Source organism: Rhipicephalus sanguineus, unplaced genomic scaffold, assembly GCF_013339695.2.
Source record: "Rhipicephalus sanguineus isolate Rsan-2018 unplaced genomic scaffold, BIME_Rsan_1.4 Seq1206, whole genome shotgun sequence".
In the NCBI taxonomy this organism is placed as follows: domain Eukaryota; kingdom Metazoa; phylum Arthropoda; class Arachnida; order Ixodida; family Ixodidae; genus Rhipicephalus; species Rhipicephalus sanguineus.
The window spans coordinates 25,952-49,493 of NW_023614486.1; the positions used below are offsets into that span (position 1 = coordinate 25,952).

A 23,542-nucleotide genomic window follows, 5' to 3' on the forward strand; every position below is an offset into this window, starting at 1 on the left:
TAAAAACGGATTACTGCGCAAATCGAAACGGCGCAAGACGGCGCCTCGGTAGTTAGTCATCATCATCATTTTTTGTTCTTAAAAGAGCCAGTTTAGAGCCATTCATAGCTTTGTTTTCGGCCAGCCGCATCCAAAATAGCGCGGTCTGTCTGCTACGCACATGGCTACACTGTACTTTCGTTGATGATCGAACAGCGGAGATGAGCAGCTCTTCCTTTCAAGCGGTGACGACCGCTTTCCGCAAGACCTTCGACGTGGCGCCGAAAAACATAGCGAAATGGTTTCCCACGCATATGTACACAGGTGCGTATGCATTCCGCATACCTGAAGGTTTGTCCGGCCGCGACGACCGAGAAAATTGCGAGATCGCGCGCTGGGATGTCAAATGCCGCTGTAACGCGGTGGCTTTTGGTCGCGATCGGACCTGATCCAGATCGAATTCCTTGATCGTGATTGGATCCTTTGAGCAAGCTGCAGTAGGGAGCCAATCACTACTGAGAAAACTTATCCGCGATCGGGTTTATTCGCGATCGGCAGCTAGTGCACCGTGTTACTCCGGTAAAAGTCTTGTGGCCATAGGAGATAACTACGGGAAATCACGCATCAGCGCAGTCACAGGCATGCTTACTACGTGAAAGGCGGCGTGGAGCACTGACGATGGTGTGCCAACCTACGATAAGACCTCTTTGAAAACATATCGCGCGCATTTTAAGATCGACCGTTCTGGAAAGCTTTCTGGAGGATTGGTGCTCAAGAACTTACAGATTGAATTGAGGGTGATAGCATGATTTCACGCTGCCTCGTTAAAGAAAGAAAGTGACGCACATTACTAAATTTCACTATGTTGCACTCTTTCTGCGTCATGTTGACGGGCGGCCTTAAAGTTGGGCGTGTTGACTGGCATGATCATTGTTTCAGGAGGCAGTTTCAACGTTTGACATAACTTCTAACAGTTTATTGTGTAAGTATTGAAGGCTGTCATGAAACTTGGTAGCTGTTTCTCGGAATAAAAAACTTATTTGAACACGAATTTCACTTACTTGCTAAATCTGCTTCACAAACGCACACACTTGAAAGACAGCCTTGCATTTCAAACTTCACGTATAATTACTTGAAATTATGTCTACCATCTGACCATGCAATGCGTTCAATTTATGCAGGCATGAAAGACATGCAGCGCAAGCTCAAGTCAGTGGATTGTGTCCTGGAACTTCACGATGCTCGGGTATCCTTTTAAAAGCTTGAAATTACTTGGCAAAATTCGATTACGTCTGCCACAGGTCATTAAAGAAATGTTTCGGACAACTTGAAGATTCATCAGGATATCAATTCAAAGGTTTTTGTTTCTTAGCATCCTTTTCTAAAATGTTTACATAGAGACTTCATGTTGGCAGTGTCCTCTCATCCTCAATCTCACCCTTTATTTGCGATATGATGAAGAAAAAAAATACTTAATCGACCATGAAAGCTGGTGATCATACTCGTGCTTCCGTAGCAATATGCAGTTGGGAGCCAATCGCAGCGACCACTGCGCTATTGCATATGATTTGGGACCAGCTATTTGCATGCTGTTGGTTCCAGCGCCATTTCTTGTTTGGCCAGTATCAAGCGCTGCAAACCTCCACCTTCAGTTGAACTGCTGTCTTGTTTGGCATCTGCTTGCATGCCAGAGGCCACAGCCACTAGGTGATAATGCGTCTGTGAAGTAAACGCAGAGGCTTTAGCATGGAGCACTGTGGCAGTTACACTGTATGAGGGCTGATTGCTATGGCCTATTGCATTTCTATGGCCTATTTTCGCCTGTTGTAAACTCATGCTTAGTCTGCTGAACATATCGTAAGTGGCGCGAAGCTAGGAACATGAAAAAGGGCCGGAGGAAAGAGACAGAAGAGCGCCAACCTTGTTCAGCAATGTTCAGCAAACTAAGGCACCAACTCGCCCAAAAACAAGTTCTTCTACATGCTTAGTCATTTGGATGCCTGCTGGGGTTTCCAGTGACCATCACAGAACTCTCAAAGTGCTGTGCAATAAAGGATGAGAAAAATTCGTAGTGCCGTATGAGAATTTGTACTCTGGGCCATTTTACCTAACAATAATGGGTGGGAAAAAATTTCGCTAGTGTGCTTTCCCACATAATCTTCCCACACTCGAGGAGACTGGCCTACAAGCAAAAACAAAGCAAGAGCATATGAACTGGTGCGCCTACTACGTCCTTCGGGATTTCGGGCTTGCCACTTTGCAATCCTAAGCTTGACTGATCAACGTTGCCATGAGCTAGAGGTTGGCTACATTGTGTACGACAACCTATCACTCTATATCTGTTACAATGGACCCACAGATGACATAGATTCAGATATTACAGACCATTATTCTTGCAAGAGCTTGGTACATCTATATTATTAGGGGAACCAACAACTGGAAAGAATGTGTGATTATATCCTGGTGGAAATGAAAAGACTGTGAATTATAGTGACGGGTTCAAGCATTGTTTTCATGATTGGAGTAGGACAGGGATTTGTGATTTTTTAATTGCGTTTAAAAGCCGCAAAAATGCAGTATGCCACACAGCCTAATGTAAGAGCATTGATTATGCACTATGGTGTCATTCCATTTGCTGTATGTAGTCTGATGTTTTTATGCACACCATAATTAGTGCTCAAGGTTAGAGTATGTACCCACTCTATTCTGTGCTGCTTACGAGGTAAAAGGAGTTGGCACTGAGAAGTGGTGCTGCCTTCGTGGCAACTAGTGGAACATAATAATATCTGGGGTTTAACGTTCCAAAACCACAATATGATTATGACCTCTCACTGTCTGCAGCATGTATGTTGTGTACTACTTCACAGTTGCTGCAGATCGAAAAATTCTGATTATAAATGTTCCGCAGCGGTTTCTGCATTGGAATTCTGTTACTAGACACTCAGAGTGGTGAGCTTTTTCGTTGCACTAAAGAAAACAGGTGCCATAAAAATTGGTTGCCGGTCCTTTTAATGCAACAAATTCTGCTCTTAATAGTGATAGATGAAAATTATGGAAATATATTGTCTAAACGAGGTATATATAAGATACTTTGCTGCAGTGATGCCTGCATGCAGTAGTATGGTGCTGCAACTTTTTTTTGGCCACTCGCGGAGTGTTTGAAGATTTGCACTTGTTTTTCAAGGAGAAAGCACACTGGTGGCAGTGTTCCTTACTTTCACGCTTACCTTGGATTTTTTATGATTTTTGTAATCACTTCGAGGTTTCAATAAACCAAAAATAAATGGCAGTATGAGGAAAGTTCAGTCATTTCGAAGCATGCCATGGATCAGGTTTTGGGCAGTATGAACTTATAATAAAGCACACCTGTGGGCTGTAACGTAAAAAAAAGCCTACCTCCAGTATTCTCGCATGTCTCCTAGACTGTGCAGAATGGTCCAGTGCTTACTGCACATAATCTCGCACCTGTTATCATGCTATTGTTCTGTGTTCGTTTATTTATTTATTTATTTATTGAAAATACCTCAAGGACCCTGTACACAGGGTCTTACATGAAGGGTGGGAGAAACGAACAAGTTAACGTTCACAAAGCATCATTCAGTGTTGTTTTTGAAATGTGCATGGTTGACGTGGAGGACGATGTCTGAGGCAAGCTTGACAAAAAATTATTGTAGGTGGGTGGCAATGCGGGCACGGGAGGGTATGCGGCTTTATCATGACTGATGCGTTGAGAGATGTGGCGAGCTGGATTGTTGGGAGAACAGTTAGCCAAAACATGAAAAAATTTATGATAAAGTGAAAGTCTTGCAATTTTGTGGCGCATCTCAAGACTAGGTAGACCTGCTTTTTCCTTTAGGTTAGTTACACTAGTAGTGTACGAGTAATATAAATAAATATAATGGCATGGTTTTGTATTGATTCAATGAGATCACTTGGAACGCGTTCAGGGGGATCCCAGACAGAACAAGCATACTCTATTGGCTCGAATGAGTGTTTTGTAAGCTAGTAATTTCACCGGAAGAGATGGATGCATGTGTTAGATTTCACTTGAGCTAACCCAAAAGTATGGTTAGCGTCATTAGTAATCTTGGCATAATCATGGTTATTGGTGAAAGCAGCAGTTTTTCCTTAACCATTGCTGATGGCAACAGGTTCCGTTGAGTGGCCGGAACCCGCACTTCCTGTCCATGATAGCGGCCATCAAGCCTCACGTCTTGCTTCTCAACAAGTCTGACCTCGCCGACCCCAACCACAAGGCGACCGTTGACCAGCAGTTGCGTGACCAGGGCACGCAGAACATCCTCCACATCCGCAGCACGGAGCCCATCCGCAACGTTGATAGGGTTGGTGGATCTCCGTGACCAACGCTGCGCAAGCCTCTTTTCCAATGCTTCCATTAAAAGGGCCGTGCAACACTTTTTCAGCATGGTCAAAAAACGCTGCCAATCGGTAGTCGAGGCTCCTGAGAACATGCGAGCCAAACATTATAGCGCAGCATGAGATCTGGAATCTACAATTAATTCTCAAACTCGGCTAGAAATCGCTCTTTCCTCTCTTGACAAATGATGCCATGAAACCAAGTGACCGCTCCATAAACACAAAGTCCTTTGAGCATCGTGAGCTACATAGCTACCACAGGATGCCTCCACGTGCAATCACACTGAAAGTAAGCCACACATTAAAAAAAAATGCTCAAAGTCATGACGCATGCCGACGAATGGACGTAGCTTCCCCCTTGTCATCCCCTCCCCCTTTGTGTAGCTTTCAGTGTGCTCGCTGGTATGAAAAGAGAGAGAAAGCGTTTAAAGCGTGCGACAGATCCATGTAACTCCGCTCGTACTTGACAGGTTCTGAAAATTCTTGCAGCAGTTGATTCATGAGGCAATAAAATTCTTTAATGAAGCCATTCGATCATTACTTGGGAAAGTGTTGCAGGGCCCCTTTAAAACACTGTAATGCACCAACTCATGATATATGCTAAACAGACCTAGATACTAGCTCAAATTTCTAATTTCAGCGCTGAGAACTGAATGCATTGTCTGTAGTGCTAGCATATTTTTTTCCATCCGCCATGGTAGGTTAGTGGCCGTGGTGTTGTGTGTTGTTAAAGGAGTACTGACGCAATTTCGAGGCATCGCAAAGATGCATTTTTATTTGATGAAGCAGCACACAAAAAAACACAATCACGCACACATAAAACACAGGCGCTCTGTTTGCGTCATTTTATGTGTGCGTGATTCTATCCTTTTATGTGCTGCTTCATCAAATATCGTGGCTCACCAACTAGCCTATCGGTACATACATTTTTAGTTTCCTTGGCATTCAGCGTTAATGCTCTCCACACACCTGAGCAGCACAACATGTATACAATCTTTAGTTTGATTTTAAAGTTTTTGGCGCCCAGCATCTGCAAGCCAGCACCGCCACAATGATCAGTATCATGACCAGACAACACAGTTCACTGATTTTGCAAATGCTGCATCCTGCATGCGGCCTAAATCGCCAGAATTGTTGGACAACATTCCACTCATCGTTCTTTATGTGCAACTGACAGCAGATGACAGAGCTGCTGCTAGCTAGTACGTCGCAAGTGGCTGTCTCCCCGAGATGTCAGACTATTGATTGATTGAAGCAACTTTATTGATGTCCACTGAAAACATGTCTACTATGAAACGGCACCCTCGATATTGAAGCCCAAAGTGTTTTTTTTTAAGGTAGCGATATTTAAAATATATTAAATGCATTTCCAGGCACCACAATACTCCTTTTAGCGCTCTTGACGCCAGTGTTTTTATTTAGAACAACAGGCCAATTAAAGTTCGTCTCAGTGCTTCTTTAAACTCGAGGTTTTGGGTACAATCGCAGTTGTGGTCTCTGCATTTAATGGGTGACGAAACACCTAAACGCTTGTGTACTTGCATTTAATTGTGTAGGTGATGCATTTTGCACAGCATGCATCATTTCATGAAAGTAACAAGTCGAAAGTCAGTAAACATGAGAAATATCAAAGCACCGGGTTCACTAAGTTATAGCTTCTTCTCAAAAATGACAGCTGTAGCACTTTTGTCAAACTCTGTTCATAAATAGGGAGTCTAAGGACAAAGTTTCTGTAAAACCTTTTTCGTAAACTGTAAATTTCATGCTGAACAGTGTGTGCAGCGGCCACAAAGGATCAAAATTTCTGAATAATTGTTCAGATGGGTGTCTCACCTGCAAAAGAAGGCTAAAATCAAAGGACACTGCTCACAGAACAAAATGAAACAACAAAACTTGTGTAATTGCTCGAGATGATCTTGTCGTGCCACTACGAATCTCGTGACTAAAGTTGACGCAAGTATACGAGCCAATATTTTGCTAATGCACCGTAAACTAGGGAGGGGGAAGCAAAAAGTACACGCTCCTTACTTAACCCTGACTTGATGCCTTTCGTTCCATGAGCATCTTACATGTGTAACTAATTTACGAAAGCATCTCTTTGGGCCAATGCTCACATGTGTATCTGATATGTGAAAACATACTGTGCAGATTGTGCCCATGGTTGCAGACCTGATTCGCCAGTCGGAGCGCTACAACCGACAAGAGGTGAGCGCTTTAGCGGGCTGTGTTCCACTTGCCAATGTGCCTCGATGAAGTGCAGCTAAGTGTGGCTCCACAGAGCTGCCCATGTTAAGACGTGCAGTGGACATTTTTTTACGTCAGGAATACAGATTCAGATTTGAAGAAAGCGTGCACTTCGTCACTGATGCTCTTGGGCAGACAAAGCTTCCGCATAACGTAATCGTAAACCTACACTAAACGCATGAACTGTGTATTTACGATTTAAAAGAAGTTGCAAAGAAACCCGAGAAGAAACTAAGAAGTGCGAATGTGGAACTTAGTACATCTCAAATTCCAACAGGATACAGTAGTGCACTGCTTCGAAACGGTTATAAACCTTAAAGTTTACGTGCTTGGAAATTATTAAGTTTGTTTCACACGATATCAGAAGTGTATGGAGCTGGCGAGTTTCACAAAAAAATTTTATATAGTTCAGAAAGGCACTCGTAGTCAATGACCACCAGTAAACAGTTGAATCACAGCAAATAAAATGTACATAATTTCGGATGACAAGTTAATGAAACACGTCTGGAAATTTTTGCTGAGTTCTCCATGCCCCTGAGGTTGCACAGTTCAAAAATCTCTTTTCTTTTGCTGGGTCAAGTTTTTTGTCACATGCAGTGCTGCAAACTTTCCGGAGTTTTTAGAGCACCTTTAATTGCTCTCTGTAAGTGCAGTCCACTCTTGCCGATGCCTTGTTGAAAATGATTTACCAACCACAGTCAACATTTCCAGAATGGAATTCAGGCGTCTTCGCAGACCACACACAGACATTGGCCTTGTGTTAAACAAGGCACTTTCTAGCAGTTGTGTTAGACAAGCGTTCCTGATAGCTTTACTTTATTACTAAAAGGTGTTCCCTTTCATAATGTACCATTCTGTACTTGACCTCTTGCAGGTACGACCATACCTCTCCCATATCAATGCAACAGTGCTGTGTGCAGTGCCATCTGATGGGAGATTTACGAATGCTTAGTTCTGTCATGAGGCAATGACTGGTACACCTAGGAGAAAAATTTAATTAGGCATACCATTGAGCTTCAATGTTAGTGTAGTACGTCTTTTTGCGTGCCTGTCTAGATGTTGAATCCGTTCATACTGTAACTTGTAATTATGTATTAAACAGTATTGTATAGTAATTCATGCAGAAATGTGTACATCCCAAGAGTTTGATTTAAAAGGTGTTGACTTTCTATTACGAAGTTGTCTCGCACAGCTTGATCGTTAGCGTGAAGCCACGTCTTGCAGTCTTTTCAATCTCTCAATACGCAGTGGGTGTTATATCGACACAGCAGTCGATTAAACACAAAATGTGTTTTGTAGACGCATTAAAAAGGTACATGTTTTTACTAATGTCCACTGACACTTATCAACAGTTCATCAAGTTAGTGTCACTACAGTCTTGCTGTTTGTTCTGACCAGGGCTTAAAGTCTCCCTTCATTGGAGGGGTGCCCTGAAATAGCGACAATATATATGTGTGTGTGTGTGTGTGTGTGTGTGTGTGTGTGTGTGTGTGTGTGTGTGTGTGTGTGTGTGTGTGTGTGTGTGTGTGTGTGTGTGTGTGTGTGTGTGTGTGTGTGTGTGTGTGTGTGTGTGTGTGTGTGTGTGTAGCATCGGACGCGTTATTCAAAGGTCGCAGGTTCGGTCCCTGCCGGCAGCAAGTTATCTTTTCGTCCACTTTACTTTCTTCACATTTATATCCCAATTATCACAAATAACATCTCCTATACTTTCCTTGGCATTATTGTCTGTTAGTTCTCAATAATATTCCGTCTAACAAAGAAAAACGAGCCCTTAAAAGCCATCTTCTTTCTTTTATATATATATATGTGTGTGTGTGTGTGTGTGTGTGTGTGTGTGTGTGTGCGTGTGTGTGTGTGTGTGTGTGTGTGTGTGTGTGTGTGTGTATAGCATCGGACGCGTTATTCAAAGGTCGCAGGTTCGGTCCCTGCCGGCAGCAAGTTATCTTTTCGTCCACTTTACTTTCTTCACATTTATATCCCAATTATCACAAATAACATCTCCTATACTTTCCTTGGCATTATTGTCTGTTAGTTCTCAATAATATTCCGTCTAACAAAGAAAAACGAGCCCTTAAAAGCCATCTTCTTTCTTTTATATATATATATGTGTGTGTGTGTGTGTGTGTGTGTGTGTGTGTGTGTGTGTGTGTGTGTGTGTGTGTGTGTGTGTGTATGTATGTACTCTCGAAGAAAAGATCGCATAGCAGCAATCTTTTCGCCGCAAAACCGATGCTGCTGTGGCCTCAATCATGGGCCGCTGGAACGCGGTGTGAGCTGGCATACCGAAGAATAAACGCAGGATTTCTAGATATACCGGTCAAGATCCACTTTCGCGGTTGTATTATCCAATTATGGGCAAAAATGTGATCGTATTAAACGCATTAAACTGCATTATTTTCAAGGGATGTTGGCCGGGAATACAACAAGAACGTATTATGCAGAATTATATCAACGAGATTCCACTGTGTGTATGTGTGTGTGTGTGTGTGTGTGTGTTTGTGTGTGTGTGTGTGTGTGTGTGTGTGTGTGTGTGTGTGTGTGTGTGTGTGTGTAAGTTAAGCGTTAAGAGAGGTGTTTGCGATGGTCACAGCGCAGTGAAGCCAACTGTCTCTGGAACTGAACAAATGTTTATGATTTTTATACAAATACATATATTATTCCAAATGTATTTCAGCCATTTATTCAACATGTCAGTCCAATCAAGCAAAAAATGAAATTGTTTTGGGAACGATTTTTCAAAAATAACTCGGGATGTAAACGCTCAAAGATATGTGAGCTCAAAGTAAGTAACATTAGTTGACTCACTGAATTCAGAACCTCAGGCACGACAATGCTATATTTTATTTTCACTACCACTTGCCTAATAAAGTAGGCAAAATACGTGCATCTTTGCAATTACAGACTTGTGATTTACTACTAAAATATTGAAAATTGAGTGGCAAGTTAAAGAGACCAAGGTGAACCGTTACTGATTCTCGAGCAAGTAGCTTCACACTCAGGTGACTCGTGAAACAGTATGCCGTGCCAAGATGTCTTGCTCTGTCGAACAGGGTGGTGACCCGTGGTTTCAGGAGGCGTTGCCCGTGGTGTTCATTGTCTCAGTGAATTGCATTCAGCAGTACGACGATACCTGTTTTCTTCCGTTTTACTGACAATTCTTCAACCAAACATTGGCAATTAAATCATCATTCGAAAAATTGCAGAGTATAATTTCCCACACAAAGCACCACTGCCGAAAAAATTCACCTCCAGCACTTGACAAATGGGTGCCGCAGTGCCACTGTCGGACTGTCGAGAGGGAGCCGGGCCCCTCCTTAAAGCATGGAGGGGAGGCTGCCCCCACCCCCCCGACTTTAAGCCCTGCTTCTGACCTAAACTTAAAACTAGCTGCCGCACAGAAGTGGACTTGCATTGCATTATGGATTTGTTTATATCTTGCTAGCCAACACAGCTTCACTCTTATCTTCATTGCAGGCGTTCGACTACAACATCATGGTGATTGGTATTCCAAATGTTGGCAAGTCTTCCCTGATCAACGCCCTCCGGAAAATGCATCTGGGCAGAAAAGGTAAGCAGTGTTTGTTGGTAGCTTCTCCAATGTGGTTGCTTTGGTATGTTGTTTTATTGCGATAGCAATTATATGGACAGTCTCGGCTGATTTTTGCCGTCGCCGTCGCCGCCGTCATGCTGCGTATATGTATAAGTATGTATATATACATCAATATCCCAAAGAAAAATAAATCAGAAAAATGCTTCCGAAGCACGGAATCGAACCAGCGACCTCTGAATTCGCAGCGCGGTGCGCTAAGCACTACTCCACAAAGCGTACATACCTCTGGCAGCTAACGGCGAGCCTTATATACACACCCTTTACCGTTTGCAGCCCTCCGAGACGGAGGCGCTTATAAGCGTTTCTTCATTACCAGCGAGATGGCGCTAGGAGCGCGCGGGGGCGCACTTAAAGGCGTCGGCCAGCTCTCTCGCTTCTTCTTATATTTGCGCAGCGAGAACCTTGCCCTTCCGCTGTCTGCTCGCGCGGGCGCTCGAACAAACTACCGCAGTGTTCATGATTCTCAGCAGATCGAGCTACGTGGTAGCTCTCACAGCGCGTCGCGTGCGTGTAGCTAAAAGCGTTTCAGATGTCGTGCACGTAACGTACGTGTACTTTTCACGTTTGCGTATGAGAAGTCCCTACGTACGTGAAATTAAAACTCTAGTAGCTGCCGGGTAGTGATGGACGCACGGTAGTCGCAGCGCGTCCATCACGGGCCGCTTTTCTTGCTATCGCATTCATTGCTTCGCCCTTGCGGCGAAACTGACTTTTTTTATCTATGATTTATTTTTAATGAATATAAAAAAGAAACGGATTGATGATGGTGGCAGCTGCGCCTTTTCACATAACAACGATGGTTGATAGTAATAAAAGTATGAACTAAAGGTGAAAAACGGCATTATTTGGTAAATGCCTAAGTGGAATGAGCTAATGAGCATTAATGAAGTACTACTTTATAATCTCAGACAACACTGTGAGCACAAGTGGCAACACAAATCATATCGATTACAGTGAAACCTCGGTGATACGAATCTCACGGGACCACCAAAAATATTCGTATCATCCGAAATTCGTATCACCAGAAAGCATGGAAAATTAGCACACGACACAAGAAAGCTGGCTGCATTTTCATTTATTGTTTTACAGGGCCGCAGCAACGTCAGGAAGAACCCTGAATGATTGTCAGTTAAGTTTTTAGATGTCGACAATCATACCAGAACTCGTAAATATACGGCCCGTACGCGCGTGTTTAACCCCTTAACTGCTTTGGACGAGCAGAGCTCGTCCTGCCCAAACTGTCCCCAAACTGCTTTGGACGAGCAGAGCTCGTCCTGGCGGTATAGGTACTCCCCTCTCACGTTCAGGACAAGAGGCGTGCTTCTACAGCTTAAATTGCATGTAATCCACCAGATGGCAGCATTTACTTGGCAATTTATTTTTCTACTTCGGAAAGAGCGCGGTTTTTGTATGAAAAGATGGCTTACGGTGGCGGCCACCCATGCATAACTGGCTCGTCAACACGAAAAAGAGGCTTTTCGTTTTCGTCATCTTCTTCGAGTGATGATCATTCGGATACAGATGCTTATCTTGTGTCCGGAAGTGAAGACAGCGAAGCCGGTGAATTGAGCATCTCCTCCGGTGATGATGAAAACAGCTCGGAAGCGAACATCGCGAGTGCTTGCCAGTGGATCCTGCTTGATGCGGACAATCCTCCTGTGAAGCCTCCTCGCTTTCCATTCTTGGCCATTCCAGGCAAGACTTTCAACTTGTCATTGCCAGATGACCTTATGGAATATATTCAGCAGTTTCTTCAAGTGTGCTTCGTTTGCTCTCGGAAGCGAGGAGAAAACGGGAAAAAATTGAGAAAGGAAACTCGCTTTTGGTGCAGGAGCTGCAACAGGCCCCCTTGCGTTCTTCTGTGTTTTGATTTGACTAAGTATGTGGTAAAAATATTTTTTCAACATCGACAAGCTGCTTTTTAGTACAATAAGATTCGAAATCAGCAATAAAAAAAATAGGCAGTTTTGGTCGGGACATTTTCAAAAAAATAAAGCACTTAAGGGGTTAATTAATGAACCAGGTGCGTTGTGGCCCGCGACAACAGTAGCCCCTTCCAAATTTTAGTATGCTTTCTTGCATGACAGTGGAGCACTGCAGCGAAAGTAATAGAAGAAGCGCTTTGACGCGATCAATCAAGGACACAGAATTACAGAACCACGGTCCTGTGTTATGATTTTCTTATCGCGGAGGTGTTGCGGATATTTTTTGCGAGATTTACGGCCGTGGCAGCACAAGTGTGACCTCAACGGTCGCGCACGTTGACGTTGTGAGGCCTGACTCCTTCGCCAAGACCGCCCTCGCCTTTTTTTGGTCCTCGTCCACCTTTCATGGGATGTCTGGTGCACGAGGCAGGCACGTGTAAATACAGTACAACGACAGCAGCCCGCGTCGACGCGTTAGAAAAAAAAAGAACATGTCGCTAATGTCCCCTGTAATCTAAACGCGAAAATACACGGAGACACATAAGAGCCTCAAAGATTCGCGCACACAATCTCGGAGGCCGTGACGCGTCTCTGAGGGTTTATTTTGACCATAAGAAAAGTGTTTTTCTTACACCGTGATTCTGACGATTTGGCGGTGCGGCGTGCATGCCCATGCTTGCGTTCCCGCGCTCGCACGTGCTTGGCGCGTCTACCGCGACAGCGCAGACAGTACCTCTTCGTACCGGGGCGGTAGCGTACGTTCGTATCAAACGTCGCTGGGTAAAAATCGGTTCGCAACAACCGTACTCCATTACATTACAGGCCAATAGGCCTTGGCCGGGACCAACGAAAAATTCGTATCACCCCGAAATTCGTATGAGCTGTGATCGTATCACCGAGGTTTCACTGTAACTGTGGTCTATCATTTTTATAGCTTTGCTGTTCTAGAAACTTGTTTATGCATGCGTGTGTTTGGTCAAGAATCGGCCTGAAACATAACACTTTAGTTCGTAAGCAATTTTTAACTATGCCGTTTTCCTCACCGTATAACAGGCAGCTTTTTTCCTGGCTAAGAGCTGCACAGCGGCTTCCATAACAGGTCAGGATGCCTAGTATTAAGAACACACATACAGTAACGTTGCCTCAATGTTTCCTGTGTACAGTGCCTGAAAGTCTATGTTATATATCACACACCATTGGCATAACATTGCTGAAACGACACGTTATCTCCCAGCGTTGCCTGGCGATCCGAAAAGAGGACATTAGCAACGTTCTGGAAACATTGCCCACTGAGATTTGGGCACATGTAGGCAACGTTCAAGCAACGTTCTGCGTTACTTGGGTTACTGAGTGTGTATATAGTAATGCCATTTCCGAAATAAACAGGCATACAGACAATGAAAATACATAAGTAACCTCGAGGATTTGAGTTTGATTCCCATCCATGGCAGCCATGTTTTGATTGGGATGAAATGCAAAAACACCCGTGTAGTACTTGGCTTTAGGTGCACGTTAAGGAACCATAGATGGTTGAAATTAACCTGGAGTCCCTTACTACATTGCACTTCGTAATCATATTGCGATTGTGGCACATAAACCTTACAATTTATGTTTCATGTGTAATAATACATACATGCTGTAACACACATACATAGAAGCAATTCTGATTGTGGCACATAAACCTCACATTTTAAACTTCTATGTCTAATAATACATGGATGGTGTAACGTACTTACAGAGAAGCAACACCACATGGCAAGCTTCATTACGCAAGACAAGGCACGCATAGATGTGTATGATGCCCATAAGTACAAGAAGTGGATCGCATTTACATAGCTTTCAGGTGTAGCGTATACCTGGTCTGTCATGGTGAAGTGATCTAACATAAGGTTCTTATGGAGATATTCAGCCAGGTGTTCATCATCATTTTGATTGAAACCAAGTAAATCAGTGACTAATGTCTGTTGTTGCACATGTGTGACAACTAAAGTGAAAGCCACTTATAACAACATTTGTTATAAGTCAGAATACGGCAGTACAAGAAAAAAAAAGTGTTCGCAAGAACCGCATGTGACTAAACAATTTGACCACTAGTACCAGCATAAGTTTCAATTTATTGCCTCAGTTTTCCTTTGCGGCGGAAGCGAAACTTTGTTATATTGAAATCGCTTGTAAACACGCTTTGTTGTATTGAGGTTAAAAATATGTTATGCTCTATGGACAAGAAATTGTAAAAAGCTAAATACTTTGTTACATCAAGGATTGCGTTACCTTGAACTTTGTTGTATCGAGGCTTAAACGGGTACTCACACGAAAATTTTCAGTTGTCGTTTTTTTCCGTCAAGTGAAAGGCCTAGCCCTCAAAAGCCCAGAAAACGGGTACTGGTAAGTGTGAGTGCACCCTGAAAAAGTAATTACGGTATTTTTTTAAAAGCTAGTTTCAGTTCCTACTGTACCCTGACGTCACTACATGGTATGAACTTCTCGTCATGTGCTCATGCAAGATATCGTGCCGTGTTTATGGCCACTCCGTTCCTGGCTCCGTTGGTGAGGTACAAGCGGCCATTTTGGAAGTTTTGGTGCCTGACGTCATCACAACTAGCCATACTGGTGCGTGAAGTCACCAGAATTGACACCTTAGCCTGACACCACGCTAAGTTGATGTCAGTAGGTGCGCCTGCGAAAATGGACTCTAATGTGAAAAGGAAATATTGTATCAGCATTTACTGAGCTTCACACTCGCACAGAGCCGTCTCTGTATACAGGAGATTTGTATGGCAGAGTAAACTCACCTTCAAAAATTCGTGTCGGTACCCCTTAAACATTTAAAACGAGTATCGTTTCAAGTGGGTTTGAATGTAAGTTGTAAAGCCAGCAGCAACAGTGGCAGCGGTAGCAATAACCTGTCACACCCGTTCTTGCAGGTCCCGCCACGCGCGTTGGTGCCACAGCTGGCGTCACCATGCGTGTCCTGGAACGCATCAAGGTGGGCCACCTGTACTGTGCCATGTATAAGCTATATAGCAATACAGCACACAACTCATGGCTTTGTTGTAGCAACAGGCATCTCTGGAATTACGGTTATACTGCTACTACTACTCACTTGATTTGTGCGAGAATATTAAGGCGAAAGCCTTAGATGCTTCATCACAAACGAAAATTGACCGTTGGCGTCCCGCGTCGGTGGCGTCAACACGTGTGATGCAAGAAATCATCATCTGATGATGTCATCACGACGCCACAGATTGCCAAAATTTGTGATATCATCATGCCATCACGTGATGCCGTCACCACATGACATTGTTGCTTGGTCAGAGGTGGGCCGATCACGAAGGCAGTGCGAAACTAGGTAAGGTGCAGAAAACTTGCAATGCCTTCGATCCTGGAGGCAGTGCAAAAGCATGTTAGATGCAGAAAGCTTCGAAGGGGGGTGGGAGAGCATGAAGACATTGACTGAGAAGATAAAGAACAAGATGGCTTTCGTCTTCGAGTTGTCTTAGGTGAATGCATAATGGACCCTGTGAAATCTTTCATTTTTTTTAAGATTCTTGATCGATTTTGATTAAACTTGCTTAGTTTATGTACACTTGTGCGCTGATGTCAAATACTGTCCAATTATTTTTCTAGTATACTATGTAGTTATTTTTAATATAAAAACATTTCATGTGCCTTTTTGGGAGCAAGATATTTCCTTAACTGAGGTACTTACACACAGTAAATCAGCATATCACAATAATCTGGAATGGGAACTGCATGCAGTAGTGCAAAAATAGACTTCCTCAACCAATTTGAACAAGTGTTACGGTATTTTGAACGTTCGAGAGTGAGTTGATGTTAAGCTGGGATTTTGCTCACGTTCTAGACTGATGAACGGCTTTAATTCCGCTGTGAACACTCTACCACCGAGTCCTCCGTTGTGTTCCAACTTGTACTTTCAGCGATAAAGGCATCACACTAAGCGACTTTCAAGGCTTGAACAACAGATTTGGATTTCATTCTTGATTCTTGTGCACTACTAAGTAATGTTTTTAGTAGTATTTAGTAGTAGGTGACCACTAGAAGCCAAATAACCTGTGTTTATTGAACGTTAAGTTACTTTCTGTTTTTCTTTTTTGCAAGAGAAGCGGAATGGCCTTTTATGACTTACTGCGTTTTAGTAGAGCCAGATAACTAGGATGCCATTGCATGCCATTTTATTACGTTAGTTACATTGACATAGTGGCAGCATTCTCTATGTTTTCAGTGCAGCCTCTTATCTGGTGGTCACTTGACTGTATGATTGACGCAAATCATTGCATATGATTGCAGATCAGCGAGGACCCACTGATGTATCTGTTGGACACGCCTGGCATTTTGAGTCCTGCCACAAATGAACCCCAAACTGCGCTGCAGTTGGCACTGTGCGGTAAGCTGGCAGCTGTGTTGATACCCTTTCCTGTTATCATTTGAGTATGGTACAAAAAGACACTGAAAGGCGATGTGGTACTTAACCTGCACCCAAAGCGCTGCGCATGATTGTTTTCACATTTTGCACCAATCGGAATGCAGCCACATGAACCCACAAGCTTGTGGTCATTAGTAAAACATCACAGCCACTACGCCAGGTCAAGTGTGAATGTTTGAGAAAAAGCTTCATATGAGCTTTTTTCTGCTAGAAGCCAGTCCGTTTCTGCCAAAGTGATAAAGAGGAACCATGATGTAATGAATGCAGATACTGTAACAAACTGTAGTGAAGATGACAAATGCTGGCAAATCATCACCACCAGTGCCAAGACTGAGATCGTTGCTTGTGCTTGACTCCATGACCTGTTTTAACCTTCGTCTTAGCTACAATCACAACCCAATATAAATGCGTGACATTTCTCGCCGATACCAACATGTGACAAATACATGCCTATAGCTAAAGCTGGATATGTAACAGACATTTTCATTTCAAATGAACCTTCGTTATAACAACCTGCGACACAGCATCAGACTGTATAAATTTGGAGGTTTCTCATTTGGTGTGATTTAGAAGAAACGTGACGATTTGAATTGAGTCAGTGCATTGAGCTTGTGAATGTTGTAACTGATGGCTTTTGGCATGTGAAACGGCATAGCCCACAATGTGTCTGTGCGCAGGCTGCATGCTGGACCACTTGGTTGGAAACGTTCTAATGGCCGACTACCTGCTCTACTGGCTCAACCAGCAGCATAATTACAGGTGGGCATCGTGGTCTGATGCATTGCAAAATGCTGTCATCACTTGGTCTTTGCACAGGATTGTTTGTCATATGTTGAACTCGCTGAATCAAGTGGCTTGTGCTGGCTGTTCTCACATATGAGAGCTCATGTTAAATGGGTTGCACAGTCACAAAAAAGCCGCTTACCAGGTTTGAGTATTGCAAACAAACAGGAACGACGCATATGGATCACTCGGTGGTGACGGTGCCTACAAAGTATGAAACAACTGTGTAGCGGTAAAACATGTGAAGTTTAAATGAGACGCGCTTCGAGAGGGAGTGTAAGCCACACGCATGCCTGCTTTGTACAGCAGGCATTTCTTGGAACATCACTCACCGTGAATGCAACATCAGTCTATCAATCATTCAATGCAGATTGTGCGATTCCACCACTTGAAATACACCACGAAGCAAAATAGGGAGAAAAAGGGAGGCAGGGCCTGTCATGTGAGCATGATGCACTCCCTTGGCCACTTGCAGATGCTAGCCTAGGCATAACGGGAGAGGGTCTCTGTTTACTGTGACTCTGCCTTCCTGGTGGCATGGTCACAGGTTCGACTTCTAAATTCTGCGATAGTGATGTGATTTGAAAATTACTTTTGGTAAAACTATCCTTAGGCAATGCCTTACAACTTCGAGTGCACCACCAAAATTTGCAGCGGGGCCTGATTATGGGCCTCTTAGAACACGTCGACATACTGGGCTGGGAGTGTCAACTTGCCTATCTTTCAATGGAAAATGTTTTTAACATGCAGTCAAATACAAAAGTATACAGACCACGGGATTTGATTGAAAGTTAAGTACCTCTACAGCCTCAGGATGCATTCTGAGGCTTGCTTGTCGGATTTCTGCACCCACTAGTATATGTAGAGTTTGTGCCTGGGCCAAGGTAAATAAAAATGAATTGCAACGAAGTGCGACGATGCGACAAACGGTGTTTTTGCTAGCTGTTTCCTCATACAATACATACCGGTAATTTTGTTGTTGAAGCTTAGTTAAACATTTCTGGACATCCTTGTACCCCATTACTGAAAATGGGTGGGAGAGTGGTGTATCGCCGTCCGGATACACCATCTAGTGTAGACAAAGGCGCGTATTGCATAGTGCCGGAGCACTCGTTGAGCACGTCAGACCAGGCCAAGAATGGGGAGGGGACTCTATTCAGCGAGAGTGCGTGTAACAATGGGGTACAGGTAATGACCATTGTGCGGCGCTCCGTGACATACCACAAGAAAGGAAAAATGTTCGGGAGTCAACATAGACTCCAAGATTAGTAACATGAAATGCGCGACACCACAGAAAGGTCTGTGATGTCGTCTTCAAAAATAGCTCTATCAGGGAAGGTAGTATAATACTTTATTTCTTAAGGGAAAAAGAAGAAAGATAAAATTGTACACCAACAACTACACTTGTCTAGCCACTCTGTGTAGGATAAAAAAGTAGCCTGTCACATTATCTGGCTATTTTTCCACTGTTGCAGTTACGTCGACTACTTGGGGCTAGATGGACCGTGTGACGACATCCGACTCGTCCTGTACAAGACGGCAATCAACATGCGTGTTGTCAACAAAGTGCGCACCTATGAAGGTACGTGGGGACAAACATGCCACTTCATTTTTTGTGATAATACATGAAGTTTGGTGTGCCAAAAGCTTATAGCGGAGATGACTCTTAGCGTAGACAATTCACCACATTTCCAAATCTGCCACTTGTTTTGTCGGTGTTCGCGCTGTGAAGCAATGTCCTATTAGTGGTATACATGTGCAGACTGCATTGTGTGTATGGATATCACACAAGTCTGTCTGCGCATGAGAATGCATGTGCATATTTGCACATTGTTTTAACATAAATGCAATGTCTCATAACGGAGCAAGTTTAATCTAGTATATTTAACTAACTAGCACCTAACAACAGAGCAGCAGTGTAGATGTCCCTCCTGTGTCCCTGTCGAATCTCCATTGTAGCATTCTCGATGAATTCCACCATTTGGAACAAAGTGCAGAGTTAAGCTAAACTTATTCGTGGTGGCACTCCAATGCACGAAAAACAGTTGTCACACTGACACATCACCTCTTACTAAGGCAGTAGATGTAGACAAATACTGCCAAAGCTTTACATCTATGCTCTGTGCCATGTCTTTGAGCGACATCAATTGAAATTCATATCACGAAGCAGCAAACAAGTAACCGCTTTGACGCAAGTTTGATGGTATTGTACATAATCATGACCTTGGTTGTGACAGTAGCTGACCTTTCCGTGACCTGTCTGACCTTACTGTGACCTTGGTGCTTTTAGTGACCAAGTTTCAATCCTTCTGATGGCAAACTCCACTGGTTATTCGAAAGAGTTACTTAGTTTCTAACCTCGAATGTATTTTTGTATCACGCTGAGGTATTGATCAGGTGGCAACAGTGATAACAGGTCAGAGATTGCAAGGTGGGTCAAGAAAATAAGCGAAGTCACTTCTCGTTCCAGGGTGGAGCCTGCGCCCCAACCAGGAGGCGGCGGCGGTTAACTTCATCCAGGGCTTTCGGCGGGGTCTTCTCGGCAGGATCACGTTCCTGCCAGATGCAGGAAACAGCATGCTGGATGCTGCAAGGCAACCCAGTGCTGCATAGCATCTGAAATCATCAGTGCTGCATAGCATCGTGAACTTGAAACCACTGTGTGTGCATCGCAGATTCCCTGTGCGACTTTGCCACCTGCCATTCTTTGTAACAAGAGCCACAGCCCCTTCACACTAGTACGGGGGGGCTCACAAGAACTGTGCCCCAGATTAGAGAGATGACAGCATAAAGGAAAATCCAGCGGTTTGGATTTCTTCTACCGTGGGCCAATTCATTGTGTCAAACCCCCCGGCAGTCAAGCATCCAGTTAAGTTCCATGGATTGCTGCAAGGCTCGTTTAACATGTCACTGTTTTTTAAGGCACGAAAGCCCACCTATAGAAGCCGTTGCCATGTTGCTGGAGCCTTCGACTGGACAACAGAGGCGCATCTGCATTGGTCTGAAGATGGAACCCAGCTTGTCCCATCATCGTCTTGGTTTCGTCTACTGCAGGTCTTTCAGTTTGTCAATGCATAGTATCACCTGGCCCGGCTCATTGTGTTGTTACTACAAATACGATGTTTATCTGCATTATTAGCTGGAAACATGTGGGAAGATAGGCTAGATGTGCCTTTGTCGAAGATGGCAGCACTCTGGACGCATGGAGGACATCGCTGTGCATGTGATGGTAACATAGTGGGAAGCTGTTCCTCCAGTGCAGTAGTAGTCAACTAGTCGTGACTGCAATTCTGGACGCACCATTTGCGCTCATGTGAACACGATTGGTGCTGCACCTTCATGGTGTAGCGATTTCCGGCTCCCAAGCAAGACAAGGTAGTTCTGGGAAGTGAGACGTGGTGCTGTAGTTTTGCTAAGAGATGACCATTATGAAACAGGTTCTAAATAGGTAATACCAGAAGCTGCAGTGTCCTTGGTATTTCTTTTCTTAACAGCAGAGCTGTTTAAGATTTTCGTTCGGCCGTCTCGCACGACCAGAAAACTATGCTGTGCCTAGCACGTGCAATGCAGTAACATGGCCAGCACACGCTTTCTTTGTCGTCATCTTAGCACTGACCATAAATAAAGACACTTTGCTCTTGGCGACGTACATTCGAGAAATGTGGATAGTTACAGTACATTTTTCTGTATTGCCTAGTAATTTTGCAGATAAGGCCTGTGGCCAGCACAGCCGTTGAGGTTATGATGGATCTGCATTGTAAGCGTTTCTTCAATATGTGTGCCTTCTGAAGAAAAAAAGAGAAGCACAGAACAGATAAATGAAAGAGAAAGGAGAGAACGAAACAGAGAGGAACAGAAAGAAGATCTTGCTAATTAAGAATGTACTAATTAGGATAATGCTAATTAGGATAATGCTAATCAAGACCATGCTATGTAGGATAATGCCAATTAAGACTATGCCAATATCTAGGTCAGCCACAAGCTCCGCTGTTTGTCCAGCCTTGCACCACTAGTGCAAGCTGCCCACATTGTTTATTGAGACAGCAATTAATTATAAAAATGTTCCAAACTAAAAGTTGCCATGCCATTCCAGTCAGAGTACGGTGCAGGTCGGTGTCCTACCATCATGCCCCATGCACTGTAAGCTGTGGGATCAAAGAAGCCAAGTGAGCAGAGATGCCTGGTCACTTCGCGCGTGCAGTCTCCGCGTGCTCGCTGCTGGAGGTCATGTCGCTCATTTTTTGTTACCACTCTTCAATGCGTCAGCGTTGAAAGTCTTGTGTTCACCACCTCACCACGCTCATCATTTGAGTTAGCGAACATTTACCGCAATATGTAGGGCAAATAAAAATATGAAATTTGCTTGGTGCAGGTGTCTAATGCATTGCTATCAGTGTTTCACATTTCAGGCGAAACTGACTTTTTTTTTTTCACGCCTTTAGAGGGGTCTTGCAACAGTTCCTCAAACCTTGGAACATGCTGGAGTGTGGTGCCATTCACTGAATATAGATGTTAAAAAATTTTTTGACAAGTTGCCCAACAATAATGATGTAAAAGAGTGTGACTTCGGTAATGTTTACCTCATTCAATTGACTGAAGACCATACTGCCACCAAGCTTGCAGAACGCAAGCGAGCTGAAGGCAAATGTTGGCACATTTCCAGAACTACTGTAGCTCAAACTGCATCTGCGACAGGTGAGGCTGTATGCATTGCTAATGCTCACTTGTCAGAAGCATTCTGCCAAGAACCTCATTGCAAACTCGTAGCGTCTGCAATTGCTTTGGTTTGCCTCTGACGCTCATGTCCGAGAGATTGCTGCTCCTTACTAATAGTGATACCGTGGAAAAGGCTTCATATACTTACTAAGACGGTCAACTGGAGTCGAACCTGGTGAATCATTTTTCTCATTAGGGAGACGAGTAAAAAGGCAGTGCTGCTCAGCTGCACTTAATGATGTTCAAAACCCTTGACATGTTTGAGGCATCGATTAGGAGCGAATGGTTTGGCCAAAATACCATCTACAGGAAAGACAGAAAATGCAAGCACTGCTAACCACTTAAGGGGGGACCCTGCTTCGGAGACATATTTCTTTGTTTTTGAGTACATTGTTATGAAACTTTCGCAGCGTATGTATTTTTATGTCCTGATTTCAAATATGCAATTATTTTTTTAGTACACTATGCTGTTTTCAAAATATCAAATATTTCATGTATATTGTTGGGAGCAAGATTTATTTATAAATTGTAAGAGTTATAAAGCAAATCAGCATATCACAATAAACTGGAATGAATACCGTTTGCAATAAAACAAGAATGGATGTTCTAGGCCCAATTGAACAAAAGTTATAGTACGTTGAACACTTGGCAAGTCAGCGATGTCGAGCTCGGTCAAACTGGGATCAAGCTGGGAATGTTCAACATACCATAGCTTTTGTTCAAATGGGCCTAGAACATCCATTCTTGTCTTATTGCATACAGCATTGATTCCAGGTTATTGTGATAGGCGGATTTGCTTGATAACTCTCACAGTTTAGAAATAAAGCCTGCTCCTAACAATACAAAAACTATTTAATAGTTTCAAAACTACATATTGTATTAGAGCAATAATTGCATGTTTGAAATCAGCACATAAAAATACATAAGCTGTGAAAGTTTCATTATGATACACTCATAAACAAGAAACATGTTTCACAAGCAGGGTCTCCCCTTAATCTTACGGCTACCAGAAATTTGAGATAATCTCGATATACTGCTGTAATTTCGTTTTCAGGACATTTTTTATTGCATAGCCATACTAGTCTCTGCATTCCTTTGATAAATTTAGTAGCCAGTGCCATTGCTTTCCGTCATTCCTGCGAGACTATACTGGCTGAACTTGCCAATATATGTCAACTGTCCCAACAAAAAAATTTGGGGGATGCTTAGCACTTTCTAAGAATGTGAAGGAAAGCCTTCTTGGACCTGTGTATCTGCTGCTGAAGTTTTGTCTGAATTGGTGAACTTTATGATGAACGCTCTGCTGATGCGCTGTTGAAGTTTATGTTCAACTTAGCACTGATGTCCTGTCAAACTTCGTGGCAGTGCTCTACAAACAGATGCACACAAGTTCACTTTTCAGCATTTTGCAACCAGCTGTCTGTAACAGCAAACACACGAATTATGCAGTCACATAGCCGAAAG

At 43.4% G+C, this 23,542-nt stretch overlaps 1 protein-coding gene across 1 annotated transcript; it reads left to right on the forward strand.

Moving 5' to 3' along the window:
* Positions 1-118: 118 nt before the first annotated feature.
* Positions 119-21,119, forward strand: LOC119376448 (mitochondrial ribosome-associated GTPase 1). The gene is made up of 10 exons (XM_037646265.2): positions 119-303; positions 1,161-1,225; positions 4,131-4,322; positions 6,505-6,561; positions 10,075-10,168; positions 15,060-15,121; positions 16,444-16,540; positions 17,257-17,338; positions 18,838-18,944; positions 19,833-21,119. The coding sequence occupies exons 1-10, from the start codon at positions 201-203 to the stop codon at positions 19,973-19,975; spliced, it is 1,002 nt and encodes a 333-aa protein (XP_037502193.1). The 5' UTR covers positions 119-200; the 3' UTR covers positions 19,976-21,119.
* The last annotated feature ends 2,423 nt before the right edge of the window (positions 21,120-23,542 follow it).

Bases quoted from the DNA above. Each gene is read 5' to 3' on its own strand.
- LOC119376448 (XM_037646265.2), top strand. From the start codon at position 201: ATGAGCAGCTCTTCCTTTCAAGCGGTGACGACCGCTTTCCGCAAGACC. The intron at 16,541-17,256 runs GTAAGCTGGCAG...GTCTGTGCGCAG, and splicing joins GCTGCAGTTGGCACTGTGCG to GCTGCATGCTGGACCACTTG. The intron at 17,339-18,837 runs GTGGGCATCGTG...CCACTGTTGCAG, and splicing joins AACCAGCAGCATAATTACAG to TTACGTCGACTACTTGGGGC.